The sequence below is a fragment of the Spinacia oleracea genome, chromosome 1, assembly GCF_020520425.1.
Source record: "Spinacia oleracea cultivar Varoflay chromosome 1, BTI_SOV_V1, whole genome shotgun sequence".
Classification (NCBI taxonomy): domain Eukaryota; kingdom Viridiplantae; phylum Streptophyta; class Magnoliopsida; order Caryophyllales; family Amaranthaceae; genus Spinacia; species Spinacia oleracea.
The window spans coordinates 126,335,979-126,357,076 of NC_079487.1; the positions used below are offsets into that span (position 1 = coordinate 126,335,979).

Sequence of the window (21,098 nt, forward strand, 5' to 3'; positions counted from 1 at the left end):
CGGTTAATCGAAGAGGATATACGATCGACTTTCATTTACATCATTTGACATTTGTAGCTATTTTAACACTGGAAAAAATAAAAGGCACGCAAACTATTTAATTTATTTTTTGGTATAGTGAGAACCACAAAGGGCAATGCCATAAATGGTGTAAACGAGATTCGATCTCAGGTCTTGGGTACCACTCCTTGAAGATTTTACCACCTAAATTAAATGACATCTATACACAAACCATTTTATAAATAACTGAATTCGATATGAAATTGAAGAATAGAATAGCTAAAATCTTACATAAGACTTAAAATGTTGGAGGATCAATTAATGTTGATGACTTGTACTCCAAATTTATAACACAACGTATCTTGATTGATAACACAACGTAGTCTTGATTGATAACACACACTGTGACGTAATTTTGCAATCAAGACTATGTTGTTTATAAATTTGGAGCACGAGTCATCAAAATTAATTGATCCTCCAACATTTTAAGTTTTAGCTAATTCTATTCTTCAATTTCATATGGGATTCAGTTATTTATAAAATGATTTGTGTATAGATGTTATTTAATTTAGTTGGTAAAGTTTTAAAGGGGTGATATCCAAAACCTAAAATTGAATATCGCTTAAACCATTTGTCGCATTGTCCTTTTACTCTCTCTACACAAAAAAATAAAATAAAATATATTGCTTTTACTTTCAGTGTTAAAAGGAGCCACAAATGTCAAACTACCGTGAATATATGTGATTATTCAAAGGAAACATTTAAATTCTCCGAAGAAATCAACCCATTTCATGTTTTTTTTTTGTCGGTGGAGGTGATTTCAATCCCACATTTCCACTACGTACGCACTTATGCAACAAAGTTGCAATTGGCAAATGGCAAGCATAAATTGGATTGAGTTTCTATATTTAACAAAAATTCTAAGACCTTTAATTTTCTTTTAATCAACAAAAGTCTTGCATGCACAAGGTGTACAATAAATTTATTGTGCACTAACATAACTTTTACTCAGTTTTCTCTAACTTTTATATTATTAAAAAAAAGTTAATAGATAAACATTTTAAAGTGTTAAATGGTTAATTTTATTCTACATTCTATGATTTTGAAGAAATATTTTTTATTAAATGAAAACTTATATTACTAAAATGTAGATAACTTTTACGTATATAAGGGTAACTTTTAAGCACTTTACGTCAACTTTAATTTCGGTGTATAATATTTATCGTACACTTCATGTAAATAAAATTTGTGTTTAATCAAAGCACACAAAAGTTAATTAATTATCCATGTTAGGGTGTTAGGTTGGTTCGTATGATATCACGTGTTTGTGTTGATTAAAAGGTCTAGGAGAAAATTGATATCCATATGATTATTATAAATAATGATGGGGACCTTTATATTAGGTGTATCAATTAAATGTAGTGTAAGTTCTCAACACCTTTTTGTTTTTCCTTGGACGAGATCTCAACAATTGCTTTCTTTGGTTTCTAGCAATGTCATGTGTGCTTCCTTTGTGTCTTTTACCACGAGAGACGCCTTAATTTGCACAAAATTTGAGCGTAGTTTGCGACCCAAAATTGTATATTCAACAATGCCACTTCTTCTTATGGATTAATATTTGTGATTTGTCAATCACTTTTATTTTCATGTCTAAAATAATATCAATACCAACCAATACGAAGAAACGGCACACAAGTGATATATGATTATAGGACAGAAAATTTAGACTTGTGGTTTGCACTTTTTCGATGATGTTTCTTAAATCTAAGTTATCTATCGATGTCTTGCTTGGATGTCAATATTAAATGATGATAATGTTTTTTATGTTTGATTTTCGTAATTTATGGGTTTTTACCAAGCGGGCAATATATATTTAAATTATTTTACCTCTTACTTTTAATATAATCTTAGGTTGAAAATTGTTTAGTCCAAAGTATTTTCTAGTATTTTGTTGTTAATTTTCAAAACCAAACGTGATTGTTATAAATATAACTATTTTTTTACATAATGGTTTAATCTAAATTATACGTTTTTCAAAATCATAAAACCAAAATTGGAAAGTGACCGTGATACAGAATGAGCCTTATTGGCATTCACTCACAAGGGATATGTACTACAAATATACGTGGAAAGCTTGTGATTGGATCTTATTTTTGGGTTTACGACTCAATGCATGTCTACATTAATTATTGCTGGCTTTCATAGATTCCAATCGAGAAAACAAAATTATTAAAATAAAAAAAAGGCAATTCATCTTACAGTTTAGAGAAGTCAAAGAGTGGTTAGATTTAGCAATGGTAGCATTGCTAGCATACATTGCATACTTAACAACAATGCAACATGCACCACGTTCTTGCCTGTCTTGTCTTAAAATACCATTCGTATTGTCGAATACTTTGCTACTAAAAACAACTAGCTACATTATTTTTAATTTTTTTTTTTTTTTTTTTTTTTTGACATAAGCTCAATTTTGCATAAATAAAAGAGTTTACAAACTAAAGTCCTTAATTATGGACCATTACATTTACTACAAAACAAACTAAAAACATAAATGCTAAGATATCGTGCTCTTCTCGGTTGGTATCCCGATTGTTGAATTGACTTTGTTTACATTGCCACACTGAAAGTAGCATGCCAAAGCCTTTCTTGATGCTTTTTTTGTGGAAGACTGGGATATTGGGACAATAACTTGGAGGTTCCCTTAAGATACTGAAACAATTAAAATCCAAAGAAAGAAGTAGAAGAGTAGTAATGACACAAGCCAGTTGCAAAGGACTTGTGATTTGCTCACAAGAGGCATGAGTCACTAAAAGTGACTCAAAAAGCATGCTATTAACAGCAGCGCTAAGATATAAGGTTTTGAAAGCGACAAACACAGTCATCGCTAACCTAAAATGAGAATTAACATAAGTTAATCCCATAAACGACCTAACAACCAAGACCCATGTAAACCTGAACCCCCTCCCACACATATCTCCTTTCCTCGGCATAGCACCCAAAACAGAGCCTCCAATGTTGCTAACACTCATTCCCTCAAATTTCCTATTACCTAATCCCAACACATCTACTCCAATCTTCCAAATTAGGACATCCCACATAGGACTCCCCATAAACATCCAAGAACTCAAAAACCCATCTTTAATTAAACCTACAACAATCTCAAATTGGTAAACAACCAACCTACACACAGAAAAGCAAACCAGAGCTATCCAAAGCAATCTACATTCAACTGCATACAACCTATGCACCCACCATAAACACATAAAAACAACCAAATAAGATAACAAACCCATAATCATTGAGGTTACTAAAACAAGAGGAAATTAAAAGCCTTAAATTGAATCCCGGACCTAACCTTTACCTTTATCGGCAAGATCGGGATTTTCCCGACACTACAAGACGACGGCGATTAGGAAACCTTTAGAAAACAGAGACTTAATTCCCAAATACCAAGAATACAACCCAAACCAGAAAATCTATCCCAAACAATTAAACCCTACCCCTAAAAATTAACCTTTACCTGAAAATAAACACCGGCGGCACTTTACCTTTACCGATGATAAAAGCGGCGGCGATTAGGTGGTAGGTGGAATAGATTAGGTTGAAATTCTGGACCAATAACCTCCGAAACGGGTGAGCCGAAACCCTAGCTTGGTTGGATGGCGGCGCAAACAGAAGAAGCACACTAAAACAACTCCGAATTAAAATTTACCAGATCCGATAAGAAGAAGCACACTAAGAGGAGGTAGAAGCTTCTCTTTCGACCAAGCTTGGCTCCGTCTTCTTCTTCCCCGCCAGAAACACGAAGCTACACCGCTAACAATAGGGTAGCAGGCTCGCCGGCGGCCGATTAGCGAGTCGTGGCCACCAGCGAGCCGGCTAATGTGGCGGCTAGGTTTAGGGTTTTAAAATTTTGGCCATATAAAAAAAATGTTAAAAAAATTTTAGGTCTTTCTACGTTATATCCTTGTATTTTATTGATTTATACGTGTTTTTTTTTTTTTAAATCGTGATTTTAAATGTTGAGTTAACAACAAAGATAAGGTAAATTATACTTCATTATAGAGAAACCTTTATTTGTTTTAAAAGTAAATGATTTTTTAAATATTTGGCTAACAATAAGGATAGGTTGATTATATTTTACAAGTATCGATGGACAACCTCATATGCATGAGTACACACATGAGTATAATATAGAAAAACCCAAGTGCTACATTTTTCCTTTTGTACGAAGTATAATCGCTGACGTAAACGGTGTGGTGGGAACTAAGAAATCGTGAAAATGCACTACCTTTTATAGTGTACCCAACCATTGGTCATAGCTTGTTTATAAGGAGGGAGAGAGCATTATAAGCAATGACGAAATACAGAGTAATGGAGTATGAGAGATAAGAAGTAGGGAAGAGAGAAAAGCAAGACTTGGTCATACTCATGAGTCATGACCCATGACCAATACTAATTATTGGGCATAGGATGTAGGGATGACAAGTGGAAATAAAATTGTTTAATTTTATTTTATTTAATTTTGGTGCTTTCTTTGGGCCTTCCTTCACGAGCAATTAAAAAAAGACCGGGAACGAGAGTTGACCATGAGTAAAATATAAGGGAGGATTTATTTTATTTTATTTGATGACCAATTATCTTTGGCCATCCACTAGTTTTACTCTTAACATTAGCTCTTATTCTTTTGTAGTCTCTTTTTTTAATTTTATTTTCATGCAAAAACATAGATGATGTGACACTAGCTCAAAATCAGAGCTAGAACTAGCTGCTATTTCACAAATTTCTCTTACAAACTACTCCGTATAAATAAGAGTCCTCCGTTATTAAATGGGCTACTCTTTTTTTTGAAGGAGAAAAGTTCGTGCAAATGTCTACGTGTCACGACGTCACGTGGTGCTCTCCCGATCCATAAGTTCATGCTATAACCCATTTTCGTTTAAAAACAATGAGAAATATAGTTTGCAAAAGATTCGAACGTATACCTCCGTTTTCAATCATAACGCATTATTCAATTGAGCTATAATATTTTACATATTATCTTTGCAAAATGAACATTATATTATAAATTAATAGTACTCCGTATTTGTTTAAGGAATGTATTTTGAGAATACGAAACCCTTTTAGCAATATTGCGAGAAATCGTTAAAAGTTACCCCAACAGAGATAAATAGATTAGTTGGCCAAACCCACCCTAAATTCTTGGTTTTTATTTTTACTTTGACTTCATCAGATCCCCATCACTCTCTCCACTCTCTTCTCTGTCTCACCGTCTCCCCTCAAATGCCAATTCATAGAAATAAATCCTGTAAAAAAATCCAGTGAGATATAAATAATCCACCACCTTCCCATTATTATTTCAGTAATTCACCATTTTCATATTTTGCTGGAACCTTTCTGCAGAAAGTAGAGAGAGAAAGTGAAACAGGGGACAAAATAGAGAAGAAAAAAAGAAAGATTCAAATGGGAAATCTTTGGAAAACCCAACAATCTCATCAACAATCTTTAACAAAGAAAGTATTGCCTTATGTTCTTTATGCAATACTTCCATTAGCTCTCCTCCATTTTTACCTTTACCCGTCTCCTCCTCCTCTTCTAGAATCTTCTTCGGCTAAACATCAGTTTTCTAATCTCACTCCTATTTCTGAAGGTAATTAAGATATTTTTCTCATTTTTAGTATGAACTTTGATTTATTATCAAAAGAAGATGATATTTGGGGGGAAAAAATTTGAGTTTCTGGGTTTTGTGTAATGCTGATTAAAATTTGTTATGTATTTTTGTTTTGTTGACAGGGCAAAAAAGTGGAAATGGGGTGTTGGATTCAGTGTCAGAACCTCCTAAAGGTGAGATCTTAAGCTGGTTTTTTGGATAATTAATGCTTAATACTGTTGCTTTTGGATAATTAATGCTTAATTTCAACTTTTGAAATTCTAGGTTTTGTGTGTTTGAGCAGAAAAGCTGATTTTCTTTGATTGTTTAGAAAATTTCCAAATCAATTTGGGATTTGTATATATTTAGTCCCATAAGTTGACCTGAAAAGTTGATGAAATGTAATTTTCTGTTTAACAGAAAAGGAAAATGTGAATCAGATTCTATCTTCACCGCCCCCAAAAGGTTAGATCTTTTAAATCAGAATCTTGTTGAAAACATTACCTAATTCGATTTCCTGAGATTTTAATTTATACCCATAGTTAAAAGTTTCCTTTTTTCATCAGAAGAACAAATTAAAGCAATTCCATCAGTTTGTGATTATACAAATGGGGAATGGGTACCAGAAAAGAAGGGTCCTTTGTATAATGACACAAGTTGTAAGACAATTAAAGCTGGTCAAAATTGCTTGAACCATGGGAGGTCTGATAAGGGTTATCTTTACTGGAAATGGCAGCCAAGAGAATGCAAACTTCCGAGGTTTGACCCTCGATTGTTTTTGCGAATTCTTGAAGGGAAACACTTGGCTTTTGTTGGGGATTCAATGGCAAGGAATCAATTAGAGTCTTTACTATGTATGTTAGGGTCGGTTTCCCCTCCGAATTTGGTTTACTCGAATGGGGATGATAACAAGTTTAGGAGATGGCATTTCCCTTCTCATAATGTTAACGTTTCAGTGTACTGGTCACCTTTTCTTGTAAATGGGATTGAGAAAACTAATGATGGGAAACAAGATTACAATAGATTGTTCTTTGATGCTATTGATGAAAGGTGGGGATCTGATCTGGATTCGATTGATATGGTCGTTTTGTCAATTGGTCATTGGTATTTACATCCTGCTATATATCGTGATGGGGATGTAGATCTCGGGTGCCACGCTCTTGATAGCAGCATGAATTGCACTGAGGTTGAGTTCTATGATGTGTTTGCCAAGGCTTTTAACACTAGCCTAAAGACCATCATTGAAAGGAAAGTGGGTTCAGAAGGAAATGGTATAGATGTTATTGTGACAACATTTTCACCACATCATTTCGAAGGGGAATGGGATAAGTTAGGAGCTTGTCCGAAAACAAAGCCATACATGGAAGAGGAGAAGTCTCTTGATGGAATGGATGCTCGTATGAGGCAAGTAGAGGTCGAAGAAGTTGAAAAGGCTAAGATTATGTTAAATGCTGATAATAATGCTTTGTCTAAGGTTAGGTTAGCAGCATTAGATGTCACCAAGTTGGCATTGTTGAGGCCTGATGGCCACCCGGGTCCTTACATGCATCCTAACCCTTTTGCCGATGGGGTTAAGGATCGTGTTCAGAATGATTGCGTGCATTGGTGCTTGCCAGGAGCAATAGATACATGGAACGAGATCATGCTCGATGTTATGAAGAGATGGCACATATCATCAATGAAATGAGAACGATATTACATCCAACTCAATTGGAGGATTTCTTATACTCTTCTTCTTTGGTTAATTACTAGTCAGCATGTGTTACAAAAGAGAGATTTACAGATATATTTATGGTTTCAGGCCAGATGATATATGGTGGTCTAGGCTTATTGTTATCTTCCTCCTTGTGATTGTATGTATATAACAACAACACAGAAGTGGCAACCAGAAAAGGGCCTAAACAGAAAAGCATCCAAAGTCCAGCCGTCTTTTGCAGGATATGCAAGACCACAGTTGAAGGACTTTGCTATGGATCTGTTTATTTTCATGGCAAGATCTTGTGATGTGAACTATTCCTACATATGTAATCAAATAGTTGTAGAACTCAGCTTGCTAATTTTTTGATTAGTTTCTTACAGTTTGCTACGTTATGGAGTTATAGTTGAACTAATCGACTGGTCCTTTACTTTCGACACTTAAACATGTTTCCTTTGAGTACGATATATCTATTAATGATAATACTAGTAAGATATGCTCTACTATATATGACCATTGGTGAGGAAATGGATATTTATTCGCTTACGGCACAGATTTTTGAAGCAACAAAAAGATTCACCCATTGGTCAAATTCAACTGTACAAGTGATGTCTAAGTCCAACAGAAACTGGTAACTCTAGCAATACCAACAACTGCAGGTGTCTGTGTACCGAAAATTTATCAGATTCTAGTGTATTATTTTGCTAATTTAGAGATTTGTCAAAAAAAACCAGGTTGAAAAATCAGTTGGTAGCCTGAGAATCTGAGTTTGTTTTTTTTTTTTTTTTTTTTTTTTTTTTGGGCTGAGAATTTGAGTATTAGATTTCTGTTGGGCAGAAGCCATATTGTTTGAAGTTTAGAGTACTGGAGAAGTAGATAAAATCACATAGTCCCACGTCGAAATTTTAGGAATTTTTTTTTTTGATGGAGGATAGACCTCAATATAATTTATGTCTTGTAATGGTTACTGCTAATCTTTAATATACTGTTCCTAGCTTGCATCAAACAAACAAACAAACAAACAAACAAAAAAGATTAGAAAACCTTAGTTGTCTCTGTAATCTTCGAATTCCTTCAATGTAGTGTTTCTTCGTAGACATCTGATAAAATTGGAATGATCCAGAGAAGATTAGCAAAAACAGTTAATATTTTTTTGCCAGAATTCTTTGTCCAGAGTTACTGGATTTAGCTTTAGTTCCAACAGTTTTAATTCGCTGGATGCTGTCTTACAGATTAGTTCCAACAACATTCTGTTTTCTGTTTTGAATTAAAAATCCAGCAGCCTTGTTATATTACAGCTTAATGGTAATGACTGGCTATTTTCTCGCTTCATTGTGCATATTATTTACATTGAGCAAGATTTACAAACAGTCTAAAGGTTGGGTTTCAGAGCTTTTGCAGTGCCAAAGATGGTTTTGGTCCAAGGCTTTTGAAATTGAGAGATACAATTACTGCAATTACCATCCGACTAACTGGGCAGTTGGTCACTCGGACAGGGGCGCACAAAAGTCTTCACTTGAAAGTTGGAAACACAAATCTTCCCCCATGCTGCAAAGCCTATTATTCTAAATACATGTTACATTTACATCTGAGTTTTAGTGTATTCTGATAAAAAGAATATCTGAGTTAATATTTCTTATGGCATTAGACTGTTGCTGAGTTATCATTTATCGTGAATCTCACATTAAACTATTGGAGCTATGTTGTCGGAAGTTTGAGACACTGTGTCTCATAAAGGGGTGTCTGACTGTGATAATACCTTTCTTGGCCTTCTGGCTAAGATCAAGTGTAGTATCTGCACCCATTATGAGTTTCCGTCTATTGAGAATTCAAGGCTACAGACGTACAATCCTACAGAACATATCGTGTTTAAGTAGAGATCATTGTATTTCTGAATGTTATTTGTGTAAAAATCTTTCTCCATTTGTTAGAGGTCTAACGCCCACCTTTCAAATCCTCTGGTTACTTCATTGGCTTAACTTACTTTTAAGTTCTAGAGTTTTGCTTTCAATGATTAATGGAAGCTCCCGTAAAGGAACTCCCTCCAAAAATAAACGTATGCCACTATATACAACGAGCACACGGTATTCTTTAGTAAAAGGCGAAAGAATAGTTCGCTATGTGCTCACTGCATGGCTGCGTAAAGTTGTAATATGATCCCTCAGTTATTTATATTACATTCTAGCTTGGACAATATTTTCTTGACCGATGTGGGATTCCTCTCTACTTTTCCTCTATTCTTGGTAGCAGGGGTGAGCAAAAAGTCAGGGTATCCTGAATTGGAATCGGAACTTGTTAGGAACATGCGGTTCCGGAACAGAAACCCGTAATTTTTGGAAAATATAAATATAGAATTACAACTTAAGCTCAACTATAAAACAATCAAAGCCTAAAACATTAAGTAGATAGTTTTTCAATAAAATATCCATAATTTATCTAAAATTTTAAAATAGCAGGGTACCTTGAATCGGAATCTATTGCAACAGGTTCTGGTTTCAGTTCTCATTTTCAGGAACCTATTGCAACAGGTTCCAGTTACCATTTTAAGAAATATGTTGCAACAGGTTCCTGTTCCATGAATATTAACAGGGTACCTTATTATGCTCACCCTACTTAGTAGGAGTTATTTTCAGCATGAAACTACAACACATAAACTCCTCAAACTTAGTGGGGTCCTCATTCTTGATATGTTTTCTCAGGGAGATCCAATAGATAAATCCCCAAACATATAATGTACGAAGCATAAAGTGTTGGGGTTTATTTGAGCCAATATTAGAAGATTGTACTAATGACACCAATTTGATATTCCCACTTTTTTTTTAACTTAGTTCTCTTTTTGTATTGTTTTTTTTTTTATTAGTCTCTTTTATAATCTCTATTGATATGTCCGACATTTTTTTCTCATTATACCCTCATAATATATATAATAGTCCACTTCTTTACTCCCAAGCAAACATTTATCCCTAGTAAACTCCTTTATTATTTTTCTCTCTTATTCACATGAGTTAGATTTATATGACAAATATTGAATTGCCTTATATGAAAAATGGAGTAATATTAAAAAACGGAGAGAGTATTTTTCATAATAATACAATAAACACGTCACAAAAAATTAGTTTCAAGTTGTTGACTTTTCTAGGGCATGGTTCATTGGTTCAAAAAAAAAATTAGGCCATGTTCTTTTGATTTATGTTTTTATTGAACTGAACTGAACTAAACTAAACTAAATGTAATTGAAATGAACTTAATGGAACTGGATGATTAAATAATAATAATAAATAATAATAATAATAATATAACAATAATAATAATAATAATAATAATAATAATAAATACAGTACTTAAAGATGAACATTGCACCATAATAATAAATAATTAAATAAAACTATTAAAGACGAAAATGAACACAACGTTGTTCTTTTGAATGGAACTGAATGAAGCTGGACTAAATGGAGCTGAACTTAACTTAATTAAATTAATTGATTTAAACTGAATTAACATAATGAAACTGAATTGAAGTGAACTAAAATAAGTACAAGCCTTAGTCTAGTTTAGTGTATATAGACTAGTTCCATTTAAAAATTAGTTACTCCATCCGTACCTAAATATTTTTCCCATTTCCTTTTAAGGTATCTTAAAATGATCTTTGCATTAATTTTCTTTCCTTTTAATCTACTCTTTGTAATTTTAACCTTGTAATTCTATTGGTTTATAAATAAAAGACCTTGTAATATCATTGATTGATTTAAGTTTGGATAGATTAATGAGTTTACATTTTTATTTCTTAAATTCTATTGGCTCAAAATCTTACAATTTTTTAGGTTTTTTGTGAAAATGAAATCTAAAAGCAACACTTCACCATAAAAGTATATCAATAATAGTTAATATTGCAATGTTTATTTTTTCTCAATAACCGCCCAAAAATAACAAACTGAAAAAACATTCAATTACGGAGGGGATACCGAGTAAACCTTTTCATCGAGGGAGATAATTTGCTTATAATAAAGATTTGCAACGACGAGCTCATTGTCCATGGAAAATTCAAATGCTTATGGACGACATTCAACAACTGATCTCTAATTTCGACAGCCATAATTCAAGACATGTATATCGAGAAGCTAATCGAGCTGCTGATTACGTAGCATCCCTTAGCCATCACATTACAAGCCATTTAGATGTTGGTCCTTTTATAGATAACACATTTTCTTATTTTATTTCCTTAGATAGGTTAGGATAGTCTTGAGAGAAGACTATCCAAACTTGTGTGTATATTTCCTTATTTAAAAAATAAACCTTTTCCATTCCTTTACAATCCTCCTCCAAAACCAGCGGCAACTCCTAAAACAATAGCAAAACCACTCTCCAACTGTCAAAATCTGCAGTCCAGAGCTCTCTCTACAATGGCGTTTGGGATTAGAATCTTCACACTAAGAACCAGCGACACTGTAACCCAACCAATTCTCGACGCCGACAACGGCGAAGTGCTCATGCACACTCAACCTTCCGTCTATATTGTCCTCGGAAATCGCTCCCCCGAATCATCCGGCACTCTCTACATTTCCTCCAAGTATTTTCTCTCTCCTCTGCTCTGTTATTATTTATCCTTTTATTTCGAATGCAAATAATTGAATTTTTTCTGTGGGACTTTGAAGGTTATGCGGTGGATTTCGTTTCAATTTCGCTTCATAATCGACCCAAAAGGCCTAAAGTGACAACTCTGGGAGCATCGCCCTTAAATTGTTTTTGAAATGAAATGAAAAAAACAAAAAGTACCCTGCCTTTTCGTTTTCCTCGATCATTACATTGACATTTGAAAAGACTAGACAATAGTCGCTGTGTCACCTTTGATCATCCTAAAAAATGTTATTCCATAAATTACAAAATTTGCACAAATTTCGTTCATTTTACTTCAATTTCGAGAGGAAAGAGAGAAACACATTCTCAAATTAGCTTATTTTGCTCGTTGAATTGAAATTTGGATTAACTTTTGCTAAATTTTGTTCTTAATGACCTAGGTAATCCACCGCTTTTTTTCTGTCGATTTTGTGAAATTGTGGGTTGCAAATTTGTAGAGTATTTTTATCTAAGAAAACAGTTTGTAAAATGGATATGATGCGTTACCTTTTCTTCTCATTGTATATGAATTTTGCTTAATTTTATTGTGATTCGATTGTTTTAGTAGTTTATTTGAGTTGAGATTGTTACATCCTTAGATACATAAGTAGTTTCTCTTAAGATTTAGTGAAGATATGAAAAGCATATATTCCAGTAAGCCCCTTAAAATCGTCCATCTTGGTGCTTTGGGCTTTGGCATAATTCCACCGATTTCGTCCCTTTTGTTTTATTCGTGTCATTGTCTTACAGGTTAAAACCCTAGAAAAGTTCAACAAATTTTATTGAATGCAATAAAATCTTTAAGAAGCTTGTCTTAAAACCCTAGAAATGGGAGAAAAATGTCAACAAATTTATTGAATGCAATAAAATCTAACTTTTTTTTCCACATGGAATGAGTCTAACATACGAAACAAGAACAACAAAACATGACTCTTAAACAGAAGTTTGATCTCGGGGCACTTGTGTGAAAATGAATTAAACACAAGTGCACCAAAATGGAATCATGGAACCTAGTTGCCGCAGATTAACCAACAACTTCTAGGGCAATGAAATTGTTCAAGAAGTCAAAAGAGAGCGCATGTCCTTAGTAACATCCACCTCTATCAAGATTCAGGTTGGTTGGTGAGCCTAGTGATAGGAAACTATCTAGTTTGGATGAGTTGGAGGCTATTCAAGGGCAACTGGCTGCCAACCATACTGATTTGACTCTGCAATGTAAGGAAAAGCAAAAATGTTATCGAGTATTCATTTGATTTAATGACTTTACAAGTTTAAGTCAAGTGCCCACCTTTCCATCTCGAGCTTTGGGGTTTGTTAATAGCTATTTGTAAAATCTTTAACTATTCTGGGAACTTGCTACTATAGACTCTCTAGTGAAGTGCTTATGATTTGTCCCGAAGCTATAGGGAAGAAACCCCATTAGCCATTGGCCACTACTTGATATCAGTAACTGATGGTATATGATGTTATGGGTTGTTGGACAATCTTTATGATTCAAAGCTTTTGAATCCTATCTCCTTAAGGTTTGGGGATGTCTCTTGGCCACTTGAGTTTTCTTGACAAGTGCAAGAGCCAAGAGATTGAGTTTTTTATGAGATATTTTATTAGATAACTGTCAACACTTCATAGGATATCTCCTGAACTTAAGAACTTAAAATTAGCATAGAACCTAGGCTAGAACTCGACTGGTCTCCATACTTCTATGTTTAAGGCTGATATAAAGAGTAAACGTAAATGAAGTACACTTACATATTTTTTACATTTTTTCTTTTGATTGATAGTGTAACACTTGGTGTTTGATGAGTGTCACTTATGATGTATGATGTTTCTTTAAGTTTGGTTACATTACGATGTTATGTGTGAGTGTGTGACATTACTTTGTCGTTGGTGTTTGGGACTGCTTCTTCTATTTTTTTTCCTTCAGAAATTGTAAATTAGTTTTTGTTCATGCATCACCACATATTGTAAATCAAAGGTTTTAACACAAACTTCGATAACAGACCAGAAAAGTTGTAGCTGGTTTATAATTTTCAATTGCTGATCATATATGTTGCCAAGTTGATGGCAATTCATTTTCTGAAAAACACTGCTGATAGATGCTCTAGTTTCTGAGTGGATAACCTTAATTAACTTTTTTTTTGGAGAGGGACCTCAATTTACTTTCTTCATAACTTCATTAATGGATGCATGACTGATAAGGTGAGGTTACTGGATCCTTAGTTGCCGTCGGCTCATGGCTAATTTGTTAACGGGGTGATGGCCATATGTCATATTGTTGAATCAAAACTAAGTGTTCGGTTTGTAGTCTTACAAATTGATTTTCTCATAAGAAAATGACATCAATGCATTATTAGGTAAAAAAGCGTGTTTTTGTCTGTTCCATATGGAGCCTTTCCTCGCTGTGATTCAGAAGCCATTAGACTAACTTAACCACCCTAAAGACCAGTTTCAGTCGCGGGACAGTCTTTCTTAACACATTTTTCTTGTTGAAATGTATGCAAGACATTCTCTAAGTTAATAACCGATCTATCGTTTAGGCCAGTGACTAGTGGCATTGTACTTCCACTTTTTTTTGTACATTCTTTTTTGTATCTTTTTCTGACGCCATTGTCTGACTATCTTACTCAAGAAAAAAAGAAAAAGGAAGAGAGGATCCTTAATCTACTACGGAGTATCAACCTATACTTCCTCTGGAGCTATATATGTATAGATCTGATAAATTTGGAAAATTTCGGGTAAGTAAGCATGATTTATGTGTAAGAATGACCAGATGAAAATGATGCTATAAAAGCCATGTTTTGATCACCATTTGTGGCTAGTCATCGGTGCAAAAAACTTCTTTTGCATACAAATGACCAACTACTCGGATTATTTTGATCACCATTTGACATTTGTGACCAGACTCAACGCCCACCTCAAACACACAGTAGACATGGGTTTCTTCCCCAAGTTCCTCCACAATTTATTTTCCAGTGCTTGGAGATGAAAATTTTCTTTTATGAGTGATGGAAGCTCCTGTTAAGGAACTCCCTCCAAAAATAAACGTATGCCACCGAATGCCACGAGGCCCACGAGCACACGGTATTTTTTAGTAAAAGGCGAAAGAATACTTCGCTTTGCGCTCACTACATGGCTGCGTGATGAGGATAATAACAGGTGTTCTTGACTGTTGTTGGAGTTTTCTGCCTTTCCCTTATACTTTATCTTATTGTGAAATTTTAGCTACTGAACATATTTTGTTGTTATACCCCATAAACTAAGGGGAATGATTCTACCGGGTGACAATGCCGTTTGTTGGATGTTGCTTCTTAGAAATGTATATTGGACATGCTTTTTTGGATAGAAGATTTGTTTCTGAACTTCTTGGTTGTACACTTGAGTTTCTGCTTAATAGGAACATGAAATACCGTTGGGCCATTAGGGCTGCAAGTGGCAGATAAAGAGATTTCTCTGGCCCTTTAAATAGAAAGAGTTTTGTACAATCATTGTGTTGAGAAAATGACACCAGAATCTGGACCTTCAAAAGGCTACAAATGTAATGGACAGACTAAACTATGCAGGAGCAACTTGGTGACTTCAATCATTAATTTTGCAGGTAGAATACTTCTTGAGGCAAATATTATCTGAATTGGACAAGGGCCGCGCGAACGCAAGCCCCCACTATCACAAATTATGACGTACACTCTTCCTCTTGGGAAGATGTTAGGCAGACACCCCTTTAAAGTGCAATGGAGGCCACCTACCTAGGCCATGAGCCTTGTTGATGGCACATTGACCTCGTCCAGGTAAGTATCTTTCATTAAATTCCATGCTTTCATTTTATATCTATGTTGCTCTTCTCATTTCCTTTATTTTGTTGTTGTGGGACAAAAACCAAATATCATATGATGTAAATCCTAAGACAACCCCCTGAATGTAACAATCTAATACTTCACATGTTTATTTTATCACAATTGCCAATACAATATTTCAATCATTAATATCTTAAATACCAGTAGTAAAAATTATAAAAACATATATTATAACAAGACCCACGTTACTATTTTTTTTTCTTAAGTATAAATCACAATTGATAGTCAAAGTAGATTATATGAGTAGTGTCAAAAGTCAAAATGTGTCAACTAAAAAAGAGCGGAGTAAGTAGGTTGCAATTTCAAATTCACTTTATGTGATACATGGTCATCGATTCTCATGCTTAAAGGAGAAACATCTCCAAATACTCAAATTATCGAATCCTTTAGAGAAACTTTATCAGGATGGTCTGGATGGATTTTAATCATGCATTTGGGAACAATTTTGATAAAATGTTATGTTAAGAAGTCAAGAAGGTGCTTTTGGTGTTGAATTTAGCTGACATTACCATCTAAATTCTAGACATTATTTTAATGATTTTCTTAGTTAGACATTACTATATGATTCCCAGAATTTTCTAACAGTCTTCCAGAATAATGGGGCGACAAGGCAATGACATAAAATGGTGTTAGGATTACAATCCCGGTATAGTGGTCCATTATGGTGTTCTAATAAGTATGGAGTAAAAGAAGAAAGTACCCCCCAAAACGAAATGAACAAATATAATAGAGAAAAAAACCCTTCAATGATGCGGGTTTTAGGCCTCATAGCCTCGGCTTATTGAACAGGACCGCAGGGTTCACCGAATTGGGTCGTGTTTTGGAATACACAAATCCTGTTATCAAAACGGGGCCCGGTACCATGTTCCCAGTAACCTTCAATGAAATCCATGTTCCTTCTCACTTGACATGCCTTTTGCATTTCACTTTGGATTGATTGTGTAGAACTTGGTGTTCTATGAGTCTCGCGTATGTTGTACGATGTTTATTTAAGTTAGAGTTGGTTACATTATACTGTTTTCTGTTATGTATTACTTTGTTGGTGTTCTGGAATACTTCCTCTAAATTGGTGGCAATTCATGGTTTTGCTCATGCATTGCCTCGTGGTATAATCAAAGGTTTAACACAAACTTGGATGTGAAACAAAAAAAGTTGTAGCTGGTTTAGTGAATCATTTCAGTTGCTGATCATACACGTAGCCAAGTTGGTGGCAATTCATTTTTCCAGAAAACACTGTTTCGTAGCTGCTCTAGCTTTTGCAATCTGCAGTCCTTCCCACCTCTCTGAAAAATCAGATGTCAAGTTATCGGCATATCTTTGTCAAGTGCGAACCGGAAACTGAGAGGATAAGTGGAAAACCTTAATTTACTTCCTTCTAACCTTCGATAGAGAGGTAGTGACTGCATGAATAATTGGGTGATCCGAGGTTAACGTATCCTTAGTTGTCATCACTGGTTTACTAATAGGGTAATGCCGTAATGGGCTTAGGCCATATTGTTGAATCAATGTCAACTGTGTTGTTTTGAAGCCTTACTAACTGATTTTCTCATAAGAGCATGTTTATCAAACACCTTGGTTTTGGTCTTCAACCTAATAAAATATACTTAATATTTTTCCATTTCTCTCTCCCTAACACCAAACTCAACACCAACAACATTTAACAACATTTATCAAACACCAAAAATATCATCTCTCCCCTACATTATCTATACCCTACCTACATTTATATCTCTTGATATTGTTATGGATAAGTATATAATCAAATTATTAGTGGCATAATTAATCGTTATTAATTAAGTTAGTGGCATATTAATTATTTATTAATTAAATTTAATAATCAGCTAATAAATATTTAATGAAAAAATACTTAAAAATTAAATTAAGTAAAAACTTCATTTGTTACGTATATAATTTATTTCAATAATAAACTTAACTTGTTACCTAAAAACTCGGTCGTTACAACCTTTAAATAAGTGATATTGCATACTACTAACATATAACTAATCAATCACTAGTTTGTCTACATTTTTGCCATACATTTTCAATAGGGCTTTCCTTAAGAGAAAATTAAGATTTTTTTGTGTGATCTAAAGTGGATCAACATTGGTGTCTATTTATAGAGCATAAAAAAATATAGACATTTATAATTTATTTATTTTTTTGAGTTGTAATATTTATTTTATGGGCATTGTAAATTTGCAATGGGTATGTATTTTTAACACAACAAATCTATGTCATAAATCACATTGCAATTAAAAAAAAAAGGATAACCATTAATTTTGGTCTCCAAGCAAGATTTTGGTTTTCCATTTGGTGTTCATAAACACCAATTTTTTTGGTTTCATTCTCTCTCTATCTTTCTCACTCATCTATCTACCTCTTGTATTATTTTTTATTCACTTCTCTCTCCTAAACACCAAACTAAGGTGTTTGATAACTATGGTCTAAGTACCTGACGTCAATGCATTATAGGGTAAAATGTGTGCTTGTAGATATTTTGTTTGTTCTCTATGAGTCTGTCCTCTCTATGCTTTAGAAGCCATCAGACTTAACGGACCTAAAGATGAGTTTCAAATTGTTTGATACGCTTTCTGAAGGTTTATCACTTATTGAAATCTATGCAAGCCATTTCCTTAGGCCAAGGCCCCTCACTACAAGAAAAACCCGTTTTTGCGACCGACTACTGCGACTACCAAAAAATTCAGTCGCAAAATTAAACGTTGCGACGGAATAAACCTAAGAGACTAAAATTTGCGAGTACTTTTGTGATGGTCGCTCTGTAGTCGCTAAATTGCGACTGTCTTTAATTCTTGCGACCGAAACTTCAGTCGCAATTATTTGCGACTGAATTTGGCGACTGATCTTTATGTCGCAATTATTTTACTTTTTGAAAAATATAATACGGAGTATATTTTAATGTTTTAGTATTTCACTTTGATGGGCTTCACCAGCCACGTTTCACCAACTTGTTTCTCCCTCTTCCTCCTAACCTCACAATATAACAAAAAAACCCTAAATTTTCTCTCACCTACCGCCCCCCTCTTCATCTTTCTCACTGTTTTGAACAAAGAAAACTCTCAATCTCTGATAAAATTTCCACCTTACCGGCCACCTTTTCTCTCTCCCTTCTTCACTCCCCCCCCCATCACTGACGTTTGCTTCTATTTTCTTCATCCCACCTCTGTTTTAGTTTCCTGCTGCTCTTTTCCGCCGCCGCTTCCATTTTCCACCTCGTTTCTCCGTTGCACCATTGAGTTTACGCCGCCGCCTCAGGTGAAGGATGCCCATCTAACCCCAGGTTCAATTTTGGATTTCGATTTTTAATTTTTTTTAGTTGATTGTTTTTTATGTCAGGTTGTTATAGATCTGTTTTTTTCATTTAGTATAGATAAAATGGTAAAAAATTTATAATATGATGATGTTATTTACTCCTACTTCACAACTATAGTTTAGAGTTTTAATCTTTTAAATCTGTAGGTTTTTAATTAATTATGTATTGGGATTGAGTATGATTTGGAAATTGTAATGTAGGGGTTCAATTGAAAAGGATGAACACAAGTTGTTTGCTGGGAGGAGTCGGATACTGTAGAAGATAAGCAATAGAGATTGGCGAAGAATTTCTGTTCAGCGAATTGTGTCACTACTATGCGGGGAACTGGAATCTTTCATTTGTTTGATGTGTTGTAATAATTTAGAAGATCTATAAAGAGTTATGTTTGAAATTCTTAATTTTTCTTTGCAAGTTAATTTAGATTGAAAATATGTTCTCCGTGTTTCACTATTTCTTTGACTGGGAAACTTATTTCAACTTAATTCGCTCCTAAAAAGGAAATTAGCAACTTCATTAGTTGCTGATTTTTGTTTTTTTTTAAAATTTTTTTAAATCAAATTTGCGACTACCAGGCCATCGCTAAATTACAGAAATTAGTCGCAAAAATTTGCGACGGGAAATCTAATAGTCGCGAAAAATTGAAATTCAGTCGCAAAAAGTAGTCGCAACGCCGTCGCTAATCCGTCGCAATATTGCGACAACACAAAAAATAGTCGCAAAAATGAAATAGCGACGAGGCTTTCTGCGACGATCCAAAAAAACGTCGCCTCAGTCGCAATTCCATTTTTGCGACGGAAAATCTTGATTTTGTGACTACTTTTTCAGTCGCAAAATCACGTTTTTCTTGTAGTGCCTCTTCCACTTCCATTTAGTAATTTTTCATCGGGCATTGTCTTACTTGGGGAAAAATAAAATAAAGAGGATCCTTGAAGTAGAAAAAGGGGGGTTGTGAAGGAAGTCTGTCAGACAACCATGTGAGCATCCCAAGCTCACAAAGGGGAGCTAGGGAACGATCATCTACAGAACACAATGGTCCATTATGTCACTGAGTCCATTATCTTAGTTAGTTAGTTACTCTTCTAGTTAAAAGAAGATAAAGCTTTTAATTGGGTATTTTGTTGAAGATAAAGCATGTTTGTTGAGTTAGTATTTCATTGACTGCAGGATGGGTCCTCTTTTATTTTGGCTGTTGCTTAGTCGCAGTATGTTTTCTGTCACTAGATTTTTGTTCCATCCATCTGTTTTTAATATCTTACTTCAACAAAGTAAAGCTAGGATCCTTACTTACTAGTTTAATGAAGCTGTATGTGTTGAAAAGCACTAATTGTTGTTGTTTGAAATGTCTCTAAAATTGTTTAGGTTGAATTACAGGCTTAAAATTCATTTGGGAACATTCTGCCTTAAGGGATCGTCCCACGTGTCAAACGTTGACTCTGTCTCACATATGCAAGCGAAGTTTGAGGCTGGAATGCCAGAATTATTTATAGAGGTATCTGGCTTTCTGCCTTTTTGCTGTAAGATCAGTGGTAGTATCAGTTATTCCGCTCTTTATCAGTTGAATAGCTGATATTGTGATACATGAGTCATTGACACACAATGATGTTAAAAAAATACCAGTGGATTTTTAGGTGTAGGGAGCATCACCAATGTATTGCATTACTACATGGTATTGGGTTGCTTGTCGTACGGTCGTACCCAAATAAGTCTAAACTCGGGGCTTGTAAAACAGTTTAAAGGTGTTATGCTGTTAAAAAATACCCTAGCTCTTTTGACATCCCAAGTAGGCTTGCTTGTCTTCTTTATGCGCATACCATTGGATGTGTAAATATACAATTGTGTTAGCTTGGCTAGAAGACATACTCCGTATGCTTAATGCTTTGGAGTAACATTTAAGATCAACATAGGAATGTATGGTGCAGAGGTGTTTTTTTAGAGATTTGTGTTGCTCACACCTCT

At 34.4% G+C, this 21,098-nt stretch overlaps 1 protein-coding gene, 3 non-coding genes and 1 pseudogene across 5 annotated transcripts; 2 read left to right on the forward strand and 3 right to left on the reverse strand.

Annotated features, from left to right (window-relative positions):
- The first annotated feature begins 5,136 nt into the window (after nucleotides 1-5,136).
- LOC110782899 (xyloglucan O-acetyltransferase 1) lies at nucleotides 5,137-7,849 on the forward strand. Of its 2 annotated transcripts, none has more exons than XM_021987151.2 (4): nucleotides 5,137-5,650; nucleotides 5,794-5,844; nucleotides 6,071-6,115; nucleotides 6,217-7,849. In XM_021987151.2, exons 1-4 carry the CDS (start codon nucleotides 5,464-5,466, stop codon nucleotides 7,335-7,337), a joined length of 1,404 nt encoding a protein of 467 aa, XP_021842843.1. In that variant the 5' UTR covers nucleotides 5,137-5,463; the 3' UTR covers nucleotides 7,338-7,849. The 2 variants fall into 2 exon arrangements, with proteins under 2 accessions (XP_021842843.1, XP_021842844.1); XM_021987152.2 differs by having other exon boundaries at nucleotides 5,176-5,650; nucleotides 6,220-7,849.
- A 1,252-nt stretch (nucleotides 7,850-9,101) lies between these two features.
- LOC130466369 (U2 spliceosomal RNA) lies at nucleotides 9,102-9,295 on the forward strand. The gene has a single exon (XR_008926602.1). It is a non-coding gene; the product is annotated as a U2 spliceosomal RNA (small nuclear RNA).
- A 72-nt stretch (nucleotides 9,296-9,367) lies between these two features.
- LOC130466395 (U5 spliceosomal RNA) lies at nucleotides 9,368-9,484 on the reverse strand. Its single transcript, XR_008926629.1, has one exon. It is a non-coding gene; the product is annotated as a U5 spliceosomal RNA (small nuclear RNA).
- A 5,486-nt stretch (nucleotides 9,485-14,970) lies between these two features.
- On the reverse strand, nucleotides 14,971-15,096 carry LOC130466409 (uncharacterized; annotated as a pseudogene).
- A 497-nt stretch (nucleotides 15,097-15,593) lies between these two features.
- On the reverse strand, nucleotides 15,594-15,753 carry LOC130466530 (U1 spliceosomal RNA). The gene has a single exon (XR_008926748.1). It is a non-coding gene; the product is annotated as a U1 spliceosomal RNA (small nuclear RNA).
- Nucleotides 15,754-21,098: the final 5,345 nt, after the last annotated feature.

What these genes read in the sequence shown, in the direction of transcription:
- LOC110782899 (XM_021987151.2), top strand. Translation starts at nt 5,464, where the DNA reads ATGGGAAATCTTTGGAAAACCCAACAATCTCATCAACAATCTTTAACA. An exon ending in AGTGTCAGAACCTCCTAAAG is followed by an intron (nt 5,845 to 6,070) that starts GTGAGATCTTAA and finishes TCTGTTTAACAG; the next exon opens with AAAAGGAAAATGTGAATCAG. An exon ending in ATCTTCACCGCCCCCAAAAG is followed by an intron (nt 6,116 to 6,216) that starts GTTAGATCTTTT and finishes TTTTTTCATCAG; the next exon opens with AAGAACAAATTAAAGCAATT.